Source organism: Eubalaena glacialis, chromosome 4 (assembly GCF_028564815.1).
Source record: "Eubalaena glacialis isolate mEubGla1 chromosome 4, mEubGla1.1.hap2.+ XY, whole genome shotgun sequence".
NCBI lineage: Eukaryota > Metazoa > Chordata > Mammalia > Artiodactyla > Balaenidae > Eubalaena > Eubalaena glacialis.
This window is the reverse complement of record NC_083719.1, coordinates 48,326,712-48,345,184: the sequence shown is the minus strand read 5'-3', so window position 1 is coordinate 48,345,184 and position 18,473 is coordinate 48,326,712. Positions and strand designations below refer to the sequence as shown.

The 18,473-nt window shown below is 43.5% G+C and overlaps 1 protein-coding gene across 1 annotated transcript in view; it reads right to left on the bottom strand.

Annotated features, from left to right (window-relative positions):
• Positions 1-15,759, bottom strand: part of ZSWIM6 (zinc finger SWIM-type containing 6) — a 196,044-nt gene extending 180,285 nt beyond the window's left edge. The window contains exon 1 of the mRNA XM_061187828.1: positions 15,090-15,759. Within this exon, the coding sequence (XP_061043811.1) occupies positions 15,090-15,759 (670 nt within the window). The remainder of the gene's footprint in view (positions 1-15,089) is intronic.
• Positions 15,760-18,473: the final 2,714 nt, after the last annotated feature.

The window sequence follows — 18,473 nt, the reverse complement described above, 5'->3', positions numbered from 1 at the left end:
GCAGGGACTTCCCTGGTGGTCCAGTGGTTAAGACTCTGTGCTCCCAATGCAGGGGGGCCAGGTTCGATCCCTGGTCAGGGAACTAGATCCCGCATGCTGTAACTAAAAGCCCGCATGCTGCAACGAAGATCCCGCATGCCACAACTAAGACCCAGTACAGCCAAATAAATAAATATTAAAAAGTAAATAAATAAAGTGTTATTTAAAAGAACAGTATATAGCAGAATATTTTTACATTTATTTGCTAGCACTTCATATTCTGAGTTGTTTGATAGCCTAACTATTGCTCCCCTCTATAAAAGATGCTTAGAAATCTACAATCCTACACACAGCAATATCTCATAAGAAACAATCCCTCATTTTCTCCAATTTTCACAATAAAGATGAGTTCCACAGCTGTGTTCTCAAGTTTGGAAAGGGCCATGAATCAGACAGGCCAGTGTCAGTCTTTACAACAACCCCTTGCAGAATGTCAGAAGGTCTACCCACCTTCACTGAGAAAAATCCAGAGTATACTTATGAACTTGATTTACTATTATATCTTTTTTAAAAACGGTATGACGGTTCTAGATTGCCTGGGTAAGGCTTATTGAAAGAGTCAAGACATAGAATTTTCTAGATTAATTAATAAATAAGGCTTCTTGAAAGAGCCAGGTTCAAAGCTCAATTCTAAAAATTAAAAAGGCAAATCAAAAATAAAGAGAAAACTAGTTGCTCCACAACTGTAAAGGATCAAAGAGGGGAACTGCAACTCAAGGAGTAAATTTTAAAAACTAGCCTTTTAGAGATGGAATAGCCAATCCATCCATGAAACCACCATAAGATGGCCATTATACACTGCATACATTACATTCTGAATTGTTACTATCTTTAACAGGAAGAATGGGGGGGGAGGAGTAAGTAAAAAATACAGTTTTTGTAACATTAAATAAGCAGCCCAGTGAAATATAAATTCCGGAAAAGGGAGGAGGAAAGGGACCCTCTATATCTGAACATGGCTACTTGAATTTTTTGTGCTTTTCTGGCCTTAACCCACCACCACCTAGCCCATCTTTACCACCATTCCTTCCCAAGACCCCAACACGCACGCATATGCACGCAGGCGCACAGGCGTTCACACACAACACATACACACAGAGTTACAGGGTTTAAAAAATACAATCCATATCCTTATGTGTCAAAAAATAAATTTCATACAAGAACACAAGAACTCTGAAGTCTCGTGATTTATCAAAATCAAAAGACAAAGCCACTGCTAAGCTACGAGCTAATGCAAATTCAGACCTAATACATACACTGAATTTTGAATAAACTCAGTCACTGGCTCTTACATCACCAATTTTTTTTCTAACACATCTAAAATTATAAACTATGAAAACAAATTCTGGAAAATAAATGAGCATGAAAAATCATGGATGAAACTTAAATTACTTTTGAAACAAAATTTTTTTAAAAATCTGTCCATTTTAAAATAAAAGTATTTTCCCACAAATTGTTAAAATGAATAAGGAGTTTCAAAAAAAATTTTTCCCCATTGCAATAGTCCTTATTGAAAGCAAAAATGCAATACTATCCAATACTTTGGAATTTCCTGCTATTTAATGAAACAGCTTAGACAAAATGCCTTTTTAATAAGTTGCTAAGACAGATCCACAAAAACTGCAAAGAAACTGCTCTGACAAGTTCCAATAAGGAACATCATTTGAGCACTTTGCTTAGAAGACTTTAAACAGCACTAGTCAAACTACCATCTGGGCTTTGGTTTTAATCAAGCTTATTAGTTAAACTGGAGCTGACATCATTTACATGACTCACCTAAATGAAATCTAAATTACATTAAGGATCCATAAGATAGTCACTTACGTACTACCATCCAGTAGATTATAATGTTCTAAGCATCATATTAAATTATAAATATATATATATGTGTGCATATACACACACACACACACACACACACACACACACCTATCTATAGAAACATACATAGATATATCAGTGGATCTATCTCCAAGCCACTTTTGGAAAATACACCTACCATAACCTCTAACTGCAGAAAGACACCACATGGTATAATTATTACACTGTGATATAGTTAATGTACTCTATCCCCAAGACATTCTGATTATATTCCCTAATGAAATTTTTGTTTTCACTCTAAGAAACAAAATATTCTTGGATCAGCAAGAGTAAGTTGCCCAACTTGTTCTTATCCACAATGGAAGCATCTCATTTTAAGATGTAAAAATTTAAATTAACTCTGAAACATCTGCCTTCTCTAAGCCACTAGACCAGCAAGTCACCTTTCACTAAATCCCTCACCTTAAGCTTTATTTCAAAAAAGTGAATGCAGCAAAATTCATCCAATAACTACCTTAAAGACAAAGTGAAAAAAAAATCAATTTGATTCTATTTCTAGTTATTTTGGCCAATTATTTTGTTACCTTAAGAAGGGCATCACATCAACGCACTAGCTAAATGTTATCCTGACATCCAACAGATCTAAGTACATTACATCACAATTCATTGAGTAAGCGAATAATAATCATCATCCCTGTTTCTATTCATATTCAGTGTGGTCCATGGTACACTGAAAATCATCCCTAACATACCCTCAGCTTTTCTATGTATCACTATGGAAAGAATATAAATACTGTTCTTCTTACCAAAGTCCCTTACAAACATACCACAGATTCACACTGTGACATTCTTTTCACTTCTTTCCAAAATTATACAAGAACAAATGCAACATATTTTTCATTCTGAGTACAACTGATAATCAAGTAAATTTTTAAATTCACATGTGCATCCAAAAGTTTAAAACTCAGTTTGCAAATACAATCCACATAATACTGGCTCTAGGGTATATAGAATCTAGACCCAGATACTGCTATTTCAACCAAAACCCACCTATACTCCCTACTAGAATAAATAGTAAGCTTTTTATTTGCTAAACATGTTCTTACAGCATTAACCAAACCTAAACACACACAACTATGTTAGCAAAGAGAACACTGACAACTGTAGAAAAAAACAGTACATGTGTTATTTTTAAATGTCTAATGACACCTATAATTATATAAACCAATTCAGACTCTACAACTTCAACAGGAATGGCAATGTTAAAGATGCCCAAGGCATTTTAAATTAATCAGGCAAATCTCACAGCTCTTGGTGCCACCACAAAACCAAAATTATTGATCAGGATATATGTCTGACCTGACAAGGCAATTCTTAAATCTTTCTCCTATCTAAAATAGTTATCACAGTATGATGATTACTATCAAAAATCAATCCTTTCTTAAAAAAAAAGCACATCCCATTTCGAAAAAGTAGAGGTAAGTAGAATATCATAACACAGAATACATACAAAAATTAGTTCAGTTTAATAACTGAAAAGTTAAGTTTTTGACATTTGCCAAGCAGTCCCACAACGTGCTGGCCCTATGCCATCATGGCCTAGTGCCAGCCTGATGGAGGGCCAGGCTAAAAATAGCAGCCAAGCAGCAGCTGGAACACATAGGTCCTTGTGACCTCAGTTTTATTTCCCTAAATCAAGGGAGGTTGAAGGGAAGGGGACAGTGGCTGGGAAAGAAAGGAATGGAACACACTCTCTTGGTTGGTATTTCCTACCTCTTCCGATTTCTTGCCTTTCTCCCTACCACTCTCTACTATTCCTCACTCCCCCGCTCCATTCCCCCGTGCCCAAGAAAGGAAGGGAAAAAGCATGGGCATTAGAGAAGGAGGGAAAAGAAGAAAGATACTTGAGCTCTGAGGCAGGTTAGGTTCAGAGGCTCCCTTCACTCCTACCCTCAAGTCTCACTTGATTCTGCCATCATCACAAAGCAGCCATTGGTCATTTCAGTCCTCAGCTTTACCATGGTCTAGAGAAAATATAAGACAAAAATTACACAGGTGATAATTGTAGAGAGAAGCAAGAGAGAACTAGAATATGGTGTCAGGAGTTCAAAATCCTAAGTGCTAAGGAAACTTGAAGAATGCTTTAAAAAAACAAAGTCCTGGACTTCCCTGGAGGTCCAGTGGTTGGGACTCAGTGTTTTCACTGCTGAAGGCCCAGGTTAAATCCCGCCGCATGGACAAAAAAAAATTAAAAATTAAAAAATTAAATTAAAAATCAAAGTCCTAAAGAAATAAGGTAAACTTATTTTTTTAAAAAGTCCTCTCTCACATACATCTGATTACAAACTTCTGGTATTTGTGTTTTAGCAGTTTATTTTACGACAAATATTTATAAAAATCATGACCATCTTCTTTGTAGAAATGAGTTAATATAAAGCAGTAGCAGGAACAAAGGTTCAACGTAACCAAATACTACAGTGCTACCTTCAACTTCTGCCAGCCTTTACCAAAAGACCAACAGTGGGCTTCCCTGGTGGCACAGTGGTTGAGAATCTGCCTGCCAATGCAGGAGACACGGGTTCGAGCCCTGGTCTGGGAAGATCCCACATCCCACATGTCGCGGAGTGACTAGGCCCGTGAGTCACAATTGCTGAGCCTGCGCGTCTGGAGCCTGTGCTCCACAACAAGAGAGGCCGCAATAGTGAGAGGCCCGCGCACCGCGATGAAGAGTGGCCCCCACTTGCCGCAACTAGAGAAAGCCCTCGCACAGAAACGAAGACCCAACACAGCCATAAATAAATAAATAAATAAGATTTAAAAAAAAAAAAAAAAAGACCAACAGTAACACCAGAAGAGGCTCCAGGCTCTGCCCTTTACAGTGAAATGATAAAATACCTATACTTCATTTATAAAAATACTGATCACTGTCAGCAAATATTTAACAGCTACAACATGGCACACGTAGCATTCTAAATTGTACTAACGTAATTAAGAGAATTTAAATCTTGCTTCTGTGGACTCATTCTATGTACTATCTTCTTATGCATATTTTCCATATAATACCTTCTAACATTAGAGATCTGACACCAATTAACAATGAAAAATGCTTTAAGTAAACAGACTGTTAAATAACGTAGGACCAGGCAGTGAGTCACCTGAACTTTAAGCGCATTAATTCACTAAATGAGCTTCCAATTTATCTGATCAGCTTTTTCAGTTAGTAAGAGTTTAGATGTACTGACAGGTTCTACTGCATCCTTCCAATTAACATCCTTCCAATTACCTATCTCTTTCAAAGAAAATTAAATCTTTTTATCAGCACAAGAAATAGTATAATTTTCAATCATAACATTCAAAATGTTATACAAGATAAATATATATATGCGACATATATATTGCAATTAGATCTAACATGCAAGTTATTCCTCTTTCAAAAGTTAAAAATGTCTGATGAATGATGATCAAAATCACCCCACACAACCATTTTCCAAAGCTGAAATTCGTTCACAAAAGGCACTTTTTTTAACTTTTTGCTTTATATTGGAGTATAGCCGATTGACAATGTTGTGATAGTTTCAGGTGCACAGCAAAGCGACTCAGCCATACATATACATATATCCATTCTCCCCCAGACTCCCCTCCCATCCAGGCTGCTACATAACATTGAGCAGAGTTCCCTGTGCTATACAGTAGGTCCCACAAAAGGTATTTTTAAAGTGCAGTTTTTCAAATCAAATTTTTAAAATACATGTTAAAAATCATAGCTCTGATCACAATTTAAAATTCTGGCTACTGTGAAAAATCACCCTAAAAAGTACCAAGAGACTATAAACATGAAGATGAACTTTCTAGAATAGTTAACGATGACACATCACAAGTAATATTATTTAGGGGGTAAGAGTACCAGCCCAGAGAGGCTGTGTCTGGCTCCATAATTTACCAGCCTGTGTGACCTTGGGCAAAAGTTACTTGCGCTTTTTCCCTATGCTTCAGTTTTCTCATGTGAAATGAAAATAATAAAAGTACCTAACTCATAGGGCCGTTAAGAAATATAAAGTACTTGGAGCAGTATCTGGCACATGGTTAAGTGCTCTGAAAGTGTTGACTGCAAATGTTGTTGTAGCAGTATTAAGAGGTTCACTGTAAATCATGCTCAGTACAATAAAGAAAAGCCCGAAATAACACAAGGTCTTTATAAAGAGATGTTAATAAAGCTTTGAGGCCACATCAATTACGTGAAAGAAGTGTACCTAAGGGTTATGTATATAGTACTAGTTACTAGCGATGAGGGTGGGGTGCCACTGACAGAGACACTGAAAAACGTACAAAAACAGGTCAAACACAGACACTACTGAATAAGTTTTCATACACATACTAAGTTCAGAACAGACAAATTTCTTACTGGGTATTGACTTCTATCGTCCTGTGTATGTATTTTCAACTTTTAGTAAATTCTGTATTACAAGGAGGTATGCATACAGTCATGTGTACTCACACCAACTGTAATATAGTTTCATACAGCTAGCAATCATAACTAACTTTTCCCGAACTTTAATCTCATCAGAGAACATCTCTACAGTTTCCAAATGTCTACAAATGTTTTATACTAGCATGTACTAAGCATGCCAGAATCACTGCTTAACTGAAGCCATTAGAATCTGGCCTGAAACTAAAATGTTATCTAGAAATACTTCTATAACATTCAATGAAATGTTAGCCAAATAATCTCTCCAACAGCATAGTCAATTTACATTCACTATATGCTTGTTCTGATTTCTGAGATTTTCTGAAGTTTACCAAACATTCCCAGCAAATTAGGAGGCAGCCTGAGTAGTGGAAAAACAGAGATTCCACGTTTAACTTTGCAATTTACTATGCCTCTCTGGACAAATTACTCAACATGACTGGGCCTCAGTTTCCTCATGAGCAAAATGGGAGAAGCTGGAATCGATCTCTACAAATATTCAGAGCTCTACAGGTAGATAATAACTATCATGCAAGAGTATTGCGTAAAAACAGAATCTCATCCATTCGCATATTTAAGAAGAAACAGAAGAGTGCACCTGTACACAGAGGTCACTAAAATATGCTTGGGGTAATGATACTCAAATGATACCGAGGTTCATCTGTCTCCTTTTCTCTCACTTGGGAACATCAAATTTGTTACAAATAAATACATAAATAAATATATGTAACATATGCTGACAAAAAACTAATTATCACTAAAGAATTCCACAAATATAAAACACTTAGCATACCCTTTTCCAACAGACTTCACTTACTGTCAGCTGAAGGTCAATCTTTAAGTTCAAAATGAAAAGCAGATTTTGCACTGCATTCTCTCCAAAGCTTGCTTTGGCTACCTTTTCTAGATCAAAAAAATAAAGGAAGCATCCTATTTTTAAAGAATTGAAAACCATGTACAAAGCAAATTCTTAGCAGAACACACGGCACTGAAAGCAAAAAGTGGAAAGACACTCAGATTTTTCAAACAAATCTAACGCACTTTATTTTTGAGACTCTGGCTAGGATTGAGAAACAAGTCTCTTTCCATGGGACAAGACTATGTAACATATTTCTCCAAATTACCACTTGGTACTGATTTCTCAGAAAGAGATGAGTCTTTCCATTCATTATAAGGAGGAAATAGCTCATGTTTTCTAATTTACAGTAATCTCCAAATATTTACATACATAAAAAAATTAATAAACCAAGAAAATTAGATTACATTTTTATTGGGAGAAAGCATGATTTTTCAAACTAAATAATAGTAATTTGAAAGGTAACTGAAAATGGTTTTGTGGGCTCCATATAGTTTATTACCATTTAAAAAATAGTTGCCTATAATCTGCTTTGTTTCTAAGATGTTTATACTTACCTATAATCTGCTTTCTCTTGTAGGATATTTGTCCTCTTAAATATAACAGGTGAAGGTCAACAGCAGTTCAAGTTTAATGATGGCCCCTATAAAAGTTTCTAACACGAGTTTGTCTTGTCATATGTATACATAAGCTTCTTAAAATAAAGGTACCAAATTCATTTTGCATCACTGAAGAAAACCGATTTTCTAACACAAAAATATAAAGCACGTAAGCATTTGGAATTAGTACAGACCCATTCGTATAATTTTTAAAAGGGACAGCTTTCTTAAACGAAAGCATCAGTCATTCCTTCATTGCCATCCTGTTCACTGAACATATTACTAGCTAAAATCACACATTCTAAAGTAAACTCTTAATATGATTGTGAGTAAAAAAGACATGCTGCCCTGCATCTTTCCAGACCAAACATTTAGAGTTGGAACTGATAGTAACTGATTACCCATTGTGAAAAGAAAAGAAGCCAAGGATAAACAGATAAACATCTTAACAGTTGGCCAGGACATACTTAAGACAACACTGACTTCAATTGTTCAATTAATTGCAATAATTGTTCTTTAGACAACACGTTCCACGGAATCCTGATGTTTTAAGAAGGAAAGGTATCCGAGTCTCTCATCTGCAAAAAGGATGAAACTCAATGCACAGTTAAAATAATGTGGGTGGCCTTTTCCTCCTCAATCCCAGGGTGTACTCAGAATACAAGTGTGTAGGGCAGGAAATTAAAGACTGAAGCAAGAGTAGAAATAATTTGCTTAATTCAAATCTGCAATTCCACCTTCCAGTATTGTTGAAATCTTTTGGCTACGAAAAGTATTCTGTCTCCCAAACACCTTAGATTTCTTCATTGGACCAATACTAACCATTGGAGAACCAAGTATCATAAAAAATTCCAAGATTGCTTCACCTAAAATTGAAACTCCCTCAGAACAATGCTGAGCACATCTGAGATGCTCCATACTTTGAAAAATCAATTGTAAGCAAATCAAACATCTCAACTCAGATAGAACCACAATAAAAAAACATATGCAACTAGTTTCAAATTTTTTTCCTTTTGTGTAATTTTTCATTAACCAAAAGACAGAACAAGCATAGGGCTCTGATTCAAATTTGTTCTATATCATTACCTTAATCTCAAAATTACATTCAATTAACTATATTATCAGCAATAAACAAAACACCTAACTCTCAAAGTGCATTTAGAATCACATCTTTATACAATAATCTCTGGTCTGTAAAGAAAATCAAAATACTCAAAGGCCAACAAATTAGCCTTAAGTTAGCTGATTAAAATTTTAACCATATTAAATCTAATAATGATCCCTTTTTACTGCTTTGCTGCCCCCTAAATCATGAAATTTTAAGTAACAAATCTGAAAAGACCATGAGAATGTTTAACAAAGTGTAAACAGAATTTCTCTCCCAAAAGTAACCAGAAAAAAAACCAAAAAATCTAGCTCCTTTCTTCTCCTACAAAAGACTAGTTTCTAGTTTTGTTTAGACATTTCTTGCTTTTAAATGATTGTTTAGTCACAAATAAGGAAATGGTGTTTCAAAAAAAAAAAAAATTGAGTGTACACCAGTTCTTCAGAAAGGGGACACACACACACACACACACCCCAGAACAAAAAATAATGCATTAATTAAAAACACAAGGATAACTATCCTAAGACTTCTTATTACAAAAGCATATGCTGCTAGTTTTAAGAAAAATCCAACCATAATAACAATGAAAAGTAAAATCCACCCCAAAACCTTGCCCATTCATTTGACTGCCCTCCTCCAAAGATACTCATTATTCAATGGTTGCTTGTGTACCCTTTCCACATTTTTATACACCTATATGCAAGTCCATCTTTTTTGTTTTAAACAGAAATTGCAGCATACTACATGAACAGTTGAGTTGTTTTTGGTTTTTTTTCGCTTAAAATTTTCTCTTTTTGGTATTTTATTTTTTAACATCTTTATTGGAGTATAATTGCTCTACAATGGTGTGTTAGTTTCTGCTTTATAACAAAGTGAATCAGCTATACATATACATATATCCCCATATCTCCTCCCTCTTGCGTCTCCCTCCCACCCTCTCTATCCCACCCCTCTAGGTGGACACAAAGCACCGAGCTGATCTCCCTGAGCTGATCTCCCTGTGCTATGCAGCTGCTTCCCTCTAGCTATCTATTTTACATTTGGTAGTATATATAAGTCCATGTCACACTCTCACTTCATCCCAGCTTACCCTTCCCCCTCCCCGTGTACTCAAGTCCATTCTCTACATCTGCGTCTTTATTCCTGTCCTGCCCCTAGGTTCTTCAGAACCTTTTTTTTTTTTTTTAGATGCCATATATATGTGTTAGCATACAGTATTTGTTTTTCTCTTTCTGACTTAATTCACTCTGTATGACAGACTCTAGATCCATCCACCTCACTACAAATAACTCAATTTCGTTTCTTTTTATGGCTGAGTAATATTCCATTGTATACATGTGCCACATCTTCTTTATCCATTCATCTGTCGATGGACACTTAGGTTGCTTCCATGTCCTGGCTATTGTAAGTAGAGCTGCAATGAACATTGTGGTACATGACTCTTTTTGAATTATAGTTTTCTCAGGGTAGGTATATACCCAGTAGTGGGATGGCTGGGTCGTATGGTAGTTCTATTTTTAGTTTTTGAAGGAACCTCCACACTGTTCTCCATAGTGGCTTTATCAATTTACATTCCCACCAACAGTGCAAGAGGGTTCCCTTTTCTCCACACCCTCTCCAGCATTTACTGTTTGTAGATTTTTTGATGATGGCCATTCTGACTGATGTGAGGTGATACCTCACTGTAGTTTTGATTTGCATTTCTCTAATGATTAGTGATGTTGAGCATCCTTTCATGTGTTTGTTGGCAATCTGTATATCTTCTTTGGAGAAATGTCTATTTAGGTCTTCTGCCCATTTTTGGATTGGGTTGTTTGTTTTTTTGATACTGAGCTGCATGAGCTGCTTGTAAATTTTGGAGATTAATCCTCTGTCAGTTGCTTCATTTGCAAATATTTTCTCCCATTCTGAGGATTGTCTCTTCGTCTTGTTTATGGTTTCCTTTGCTGTGCAAAAGCTTTTAAGTTTCATTAGGTCCCATTTGCTTATTTTTGCCTTTATTTCCACTTCTCTAGGAGGTGGGTCTAAAAGGATCTTGCTGTGATTTATGTCATAGAATGTTCTGCCTATGTTTTCCTCTAAGAGTCTGATAGTGTCTGGCCTTACATTTAGGTCTTTAATCCATTTTGAGTTTATTTTTGTGTATGGTGTTAGGGAGTGTTCTAATTTCATTCTTTTACATGTAGTTGTCCAGTTTTCCAAGCACCACTTACTGAAGAGGCTGTCTTTTCTCCATTGCATATTCTTGCCTCCTTTATCAGAAATAAGGTGACCATATGTGCGTGGGTTAATCTCTGGGCTTTCTATCCTGTTCCATTGATCTATATTTCTGTTTTTGTGCCAGTACCATACTGTCTTGATTACTGTAGCTTTGTAGTATAGAGTTGACTTGATTTTAAATGAAATATGCTGGTCACCTCTTCTTGTCAGTATATAAAAATCTACTTTGTTTTTTCATGGTTGCATAGTATTCCACTGAGTACTACTTAGCCACTTCCCTTCTGATAGAAATTTAGCTTGATTCCAGCTTTTCAGTATTGCAAACCATACTGCAATGAGCATCGCTCACTGTAATGAACATCACCGTACACTAATATCATTATATCTATGGAATAAATTCCTAGAAATGACACAAAAAGATTGTGCCAAACATCAGGGGAGGCAGCATCCCATTCTCCCACCTCCTCAATCAATTCTGGGTAATGTCTACCCATGTGCCAAGTGGAGATAAATACATTTATTAATAATTTGCATTTCTTTCTGAAATGTGTTCTCCATTTTTCTACCAGGTTATTCATTTCTTTTTTCCCCCCATTTTTAGGAATTATCTGCCAGCCTTTGGTCAAACATGTGGCAAATATTTGCTCCAGTTAGTTGCTTAACTTGGTTCATCATGTTTTCAATCCTACAGAAACTTTTAGATTTTTTTAAATCAGGTAACTTATATCTGTCTCTTCCTTAACAATTCAAGTTTCAGGTCCCATTAGGGATGCTCTCTCCCAGGCAAAATTTTTGGGAAAATTTATGTGACTTCTAAATCATTACTGGAATGTTGTCAATAATATTTACAAACAAGCACCTTCAGCAATAGCTCCCACCCAATATATCATTAGTTAACAACAATAAGCCAACAACACTTCCTCCAAAACTTCCCATAATCAACTGATGAACAGCTCTGTACCAATTAAATATTGCTTACAACTCCTACATCAAAGGTTTAATTTTTTTTCCTTTAAATTTCTTCTTCTTAAAATCTAGGAGTTGAAAAATAACTAAGCAAGTATGTTTCATTTCCGGGAAATCCCAATTCTCTGTCCCTCAATCCTTAAATAATCTTCAATATTGTAAGTGTAAAATAACCTTAAATAATCTTCAACATTGTAAGTGTAAAATAAACTCCAACAACTAGATTGCATTGTATCTATAATTTAGTCATCTCTACAAAAGTCAAAGAATACTTCCTGTACAAACAAACTTGTAATTTTGCAATACCAGAAAATTGCTTATGATGCTATCAACACAGCATTCTGTTCTTTTCCATTTCAGGTTATGAAGCGAAAGGGTTCTACCTCAAATCACAAAAACATAAAATAAGCTTCATGTTAGTTCCAATTCAAACCACCACTTAGAGCTAAATTAGATGGTTAATCTAGCCACTCTCTCTGTTCTTCTTTAAGAAAAAAAAATTTTGGTCATAAGTTTTCTATCTCACAGTGCCAGCTGCCAGGCATTTAACAGCCTTCCATCTCTAAGCTGACTGGCACAACAAGTAATACAACTTGGAAGTTAAGGAAATTGGCAGAACTCAGAAGAGAAAAAAGAATATTTTCCACAATTTGTACAGCACTTGTTTAGCACGTATGTTAAGTGTTTCCAAAGGGGTGGTCAACTCTTCAAACTATATAAGAAGCATCTACTTCACATCAACCACTGCCAGCTCCATTCAGTGGCCTCCTTCTCCTCCCGGGACTATTCAGAAAGTTACTATTTTCTTTTACAACTCACCCCAGCCTCTTCACCAATGAAAGCAGGCAAAGCCCACGCTGTGTGTCTGTCTCCTAGAGAAGATTGCATCTTTTATTTATCGTCCCTTGGCTTTATTTTCACAGTGAATTCCTGGCTTAAATGCAATCAGCCAAGAAACCCTCCCTATGTGCTCTCCTGTCATTCCTCATTGCTTGCAAGCAGAGTCAAGCACAGAAGGGGGAAAAAAAAAACTCAGCATTGCCAGCCAAGCCATAAAAACTCACAAACTATACTGAGAAACCATGGATGTGCTTCAATCCATTTCAACCAGGCAGGAAACGGGGGGGGGGGGGGGGGGGTAACAACTTGAAAGGCTGTTAATTAGATTTTTTTTTAAAGGATGGATGGCCTCAGAAGTTAAACCCCCCTCTAGACATAAGGAAAGGGGTATCTAACCTAGAAAAGGCAACACTGGGGGCTGCCTTTACAAATAAATGACCATGCAGAAAATCACGTTTGCAGATTGCATCAGAATTCAAAGTAACCAGATAGGATTAAAACAAATCTTTAAGTCTCTCTTGGGGCCCCACCCAGCCCCCCACCCGACTCCCAAAGAGAAGGATAAAAGGAACTGACTACGGAAAGAGAAGATTAAATTAAAAATCAGAGGCAGTGATGCTTCCAAACCTCTCCCCATTCATTAGGAACCGTGCTCACCACCACAGTTTAAATAGACAGCAATATGAGAAGGGGGGTAGAAAATACGTCGTTTTGCAATCAGGAGAAAAATACAGGGAAAGGGGAGTTTCACTATAGCATTGTTCTTTTCCGTGCAGCTCAAACATCCCCAGCGCTACAGCTGAAAAAAATATCTGACCAGAAAAACACACTGAAGGGTGGGGGGAGGGGGAGGACAGGGAAAGCTTTTAAAATTCGGTATTTGAGAAAACTCTCATGGTCTGTCAGAAAAAGAAGAGCTGTGCAGCTTTAAACCACAAGTCCTATTCTCGCCTTTGTCAAATATCTTCTACTTTACAAGCCCCGAAAAGAAATAAAGAGACTCTTTTGTTTGGTTTCCCCTTTTCGGAGGGTGACAGAAAACTGAAAGAGGCACAAATAAACCTGAAAATGAGAACAAAGTGCGGGGTCGTGCCCGGCTGCCAGGCGGTCGCGCAGGGAGGGACGCGGGAGCGGCCGCGGAGCCCCTCCGTCTCACGCTCCTGCAGGCGCCGGCCGAGAGCGCCAAGCCCGTCACCGCTCCCCGCGGATAGCACAGAGCACGACTCCCGGTCCCTCGGGCGCAAACCGAACTCCGGCGGCAGAAGCCCCGGGCACGCCGCGGCCCCCCGGAACGGGGAAGAGCCAGCCGCTCCCGGCCCGACTCGCGCCCTTTAATTAGAGGGCGTCCTCGCGGGGAGAGCTCCCTCAGGAGATGGGTCCAGCTCGCCGCCCACCATCCGCGCGGCCCCGAGACAGAGAGGTGCGGAGGAAAGGACATTTAAATCCCGGGGCGGCCGGCGGAGCTCGCCCGGGCCAGTCCAGACGCCGCAGCGACCCCCGGAGCTCCGCGGCCGCCAGCCCGTCGAAGCCAGGAGAAAAGAGGCAGCCGAGAGGCATTAAAATGTATTTCCCTCCCTCAAATGGAAGGGGCGGGGGTTGGGGAGGGGGAGGAAGAGGAGAAAGAAAGACGAGCGAGCAACAGACAAGGGGAGAGAGGAGGGAGAGCGCAGAGCGCGGTCCGGCCGCCGTTTCGGCCCCGGCCGGCATTGTCTGTGCGGCCCGCGCTCCCTCCCCCGCCCCGCACGGCCCCGCCACAGACACCCTCCGCCAGAGCCCGGCCGTCAGCCCGCGCCTTTGTCCACATTCACCCCCCAAAACAGGCGAGCAGCCCTCCAGGACGTGCTCCCCGGAAGAAGGGCGGGGAACCGAGCGGGCCGGGGGCACCCGACACCCACCCCGCGGACCCCGCGGAGGGGCGCGTCCTGCTGATTCATTTCCCCCTCGCGCTGGCCCGTCCGGGGAGACAGGAGGCGGGGAGGGGCGGGGAGGAAATGGGCGCTCCGCTCGGGAGGACTATCCGGGACGGTGAGGGCACCGGGCGGGGTGCGGGCGCGCGCTGGGCTGAGGGGCTGCCGGGAGGGGAGGGGAGGGGAGGGGAGGGGAGGGGAGGGGGCGGGCGCCCCCCCCCCGAGGGACTGACGGACGGACAGACAGCCCCGCGACTGCCCCGTGACTCACCGACTTGCAAAACGTTGTCGACGCAGCCGCTCTCCAGCAGCGCGATGCCCCGGCGGAAGGGCAGCCGTGTCTCGTCTCCGCCGTCCGCCGACCCGGCGGCCCCCGCCGACGGGGCCCCGGCCCCAGCGGCGGCGGCGGCGGCGGCGGCAGCGGCGGCGGCGGCCGAGGTGGCGACCGGCGAGGACGAGGAGCCGCCGCCGCCTGCGCCGCCCGCGCCGCCGCCCGCGCCGCCGGGGCCGCCGCTGTCTTCGCCGGGGCCGCCCGCGGCGCCGCCGCCGGTGTTGAAGGACGAGTACATGCAGATCTCCCGCTCGCTGCGGGGGAAGGACCAGTAGACGATGCGGCGCTGCACCGGCTCCGGGATGCGCTCGAAGCGCTCCTCCACGCGCTGGAACGGCCACTTCTCAGCCACCTTGCGCGCCGCAATGTCCAGCAGCGACTCGGGGCTCTGGGTCTTGCCCGGCGGCAGCAGCCCCAGCGCTGCGCCGCCCCCGCACGCCGCCGCCGCCGCGCCGCCCGCCCGCGGGCCCGGCCGACAGGCAGAGCTGTAACCGCCACCCGCTCCTCCGCCGCCGCTGCTGGCCCCGCCGCCGCCGCCGCCGCCGCCTCCGCCGCCCGGCCGGCAGCAGAGCCGTTTCGCGGGAGGAGGCTGCTGTCCGCGCTCCGCCATGACCGCGCCGCTTCTAACCCGACAGCGGAAGTGCCAGGACCCTATAAACGGCACAAGGAAGCGCGACACGCACACGCCGCCGCGACGCCACGCTGCCATCTAGGGCCCGCCGCTCCTTGTACGGGCACAAGAGGTGGGGCCTTCACCGTGACGTTGAGGCTGAGGCGGGGCCCCGATAGGGGAACCTAGGGCCAAGGGCGGGGCCTATGCAAATTGCTGGGCTGAAACATAAATAGAGCGCTCAGCGGACACGGGGGTAGCGGGGGCGCTGGGGTTGGGTGCCCGAAGGGTTGTGAGAATGTCAGACTGCTGTGACGCGGGGGGGCGGGGCTCAGGCGGGGTTCCCGGGGGAGGGGGCGGGGGCGGGCCGCCCGGCCTGGCCTAATGTGGGTGGGTCTCTGCGCCCCCTGCCTACTCAACTTCCCCCTCCAATTCCCTGCCTCCCTTTGATGTCCAGCAAGTGCGGACGCGCCTCGTGGGTCGCAGCGGGGAGGGAAGGGGAGATGGGAGGTGAGCACGGGGGAGGGGTCCGGGCTAAACGGGGGGCGGGGCCCGCGGGTCGATGCCCCACCCCCCGTCAGAGCCTGACCGCCGGGGGAAAAGCCTCTGGGCGGAGGAGGTGCTTTCAAAACAAAGAAATGCGGCGTGGAACCCGGGGGATTGGGGTGGTGAGGAAGGCGGAGGAGGTGCGGCTGAGGAAGGCGGAGGCGGTGCGGCTGAGGCCGTCCGGCCGCCCGCTTCCCCTCCAGTCAGCCCGGAGGAGCTCCCCCCACCCCCAGCCCGGGCTGCGGTGCCGGATAAGAGGGAGGAGGCTGCATTAGGCGTCTGTTTTCCAGTTCACTTTTGCAGACCAAGGCGGAGAAGAAGAGCACCAGCTCCGCTGCCCCTCTTGGTTGCGGCGCACTCAGCCCCGAGCCCCGCGTGCGCTCTGTCTCGGATACCGAGCCGGCCAGTGTCCGGAAACGCGCAGAGCGCTCGGAACCTGTCCCGCAGCTGTGCGACGCGCGTCTCGAGCTGGCCGCTGCCGCCCCGCCCTCGCGCTCCTTCAGCCCCGCGGGCGGAGAAGCCGGCCCGCCCGCCGGCGCGGAGCTGGGGAACTTGAACTAGCCCCAGCGGCCGCTCTGCCGAGATCCCGCTCCAGGCCCGGGGTTGCTCCGGCTCGGGGTGGAGGGCACACCGGGGAAGTGGATTTAGCAAACACACCTTTGTGAGTACACACGCCACGGGCGCGCGCGCACACACCCTACGGGCACGCGCGCACAGCCCAGCCGTCTGCAGACGGCGCGCCCGGGCCGCTCGGCGGCGGACGGTGGCTGCGAGCGCGCTTGGTGCGCACTTAGATTTGCGGCTCGCGTCCGCCCTGGGCGCCGGGCTGCGGGGAGCCCTGGCGCTCAGGACACACGCCGCGCTCTCTGCCGCCCTGGCGGCGCCCGAACGGCCCATCCTCCCGGGACAAGGCAGCGTGGGGGGCGGGCGAGCGGAGAGCGCAGCTTGCTGGGGCTAGGGCGCCGGTGAAGGCGAAGTAGCGAGTCCCGGCTGAACCCGGAACGCCGCGGACATTGTTCTTCGTACTCTCCAGAGCTCGGTCGAATCTGGGTCCAAAACACAGACTTAATTACCACGTTAGAGACATCCTTACTCTTTGCCGTGCCTTCTGTTTTTCCTGTAAACCCTGTCACCGATAACTGTCGCTATTGTAAAAGGTAAACCGTATCTCCTTTGACACTTTCGCATCTTTTAAGGTTATTGGCTGATACCCACCTGCCCGCCTCGTTGCCTGGATTTAAAGCGATAAGAGCGCTCCCGAGTTTTAAAGAAAATCGCCCACTCAGGGCCGAGGCCCCGAAGACCTCGAGCTCCAGGTCTTGGCTCTTCCCCTCTTCAGGCCTCACCGAGCCCCAGGCTGCAGGTCCCCAGGGGACCTGATGCTGGCAGACTTTCCATAGCTGCCTTACTAGTTAGGAAAATTTTGGTGACATTATGTTTTTGTATATCCATCTGGTATTTTTCTGGGCACCTCCTCAATGCTTAGGAAAAGGCCTGGGTAGAAAACTGGAAGACTATCTTTATGGGCAAAAGGGAGAGGGAAGATTTTTCCTCCAGTTCTATTTCGGGGTTTCTTAAAAAATAAAAGTTTTTAAATTTTTAAAATATATAGGTGATAGAAGAAAGTCAAAAAGTAAAATTTGGGTTCCATTCCGTCTTCAAACACAGTCATGATAGGACTTAGGCTTGTGTAATGTGTAGCTTACAAAGAATTTTCATACAGGTACAGACAGAATCGCTGAACTGGAAAATTAAAGATGACAAAACTCATACCCCCAGACAGGGTAAGTGACTCATTCAGGGTCCTACGTGGTGTTAGTGGAAGAAGTTAATTCATACTGAACAGGAAAGTAGACACCTTTGGAGGTGCCTAATGTTTAGAGATCTTGATTTTGTATTGAACCAAAGAGACTGGATTTAAGGCATCACCCTACATTGGAGGGATTTCGTTAAACTCTCTGTTCAAAGATGAATCTAGAGCCTCCAGCTCAACCTAACCCCATTTTCCCTCTCTGCAAGTCTCTTACACTGAGACCACACCCTCCCTCTTGAACTGTCCTCCTCCCTCTGGTTTCCCTGACACTCTCCTGTCCCTTCAGTGTCTCCAACTCATCTCTCTTTGCCTTACTATGGGGTTTCTCTTCCTCCCAACTGTTTAAGGTACACCC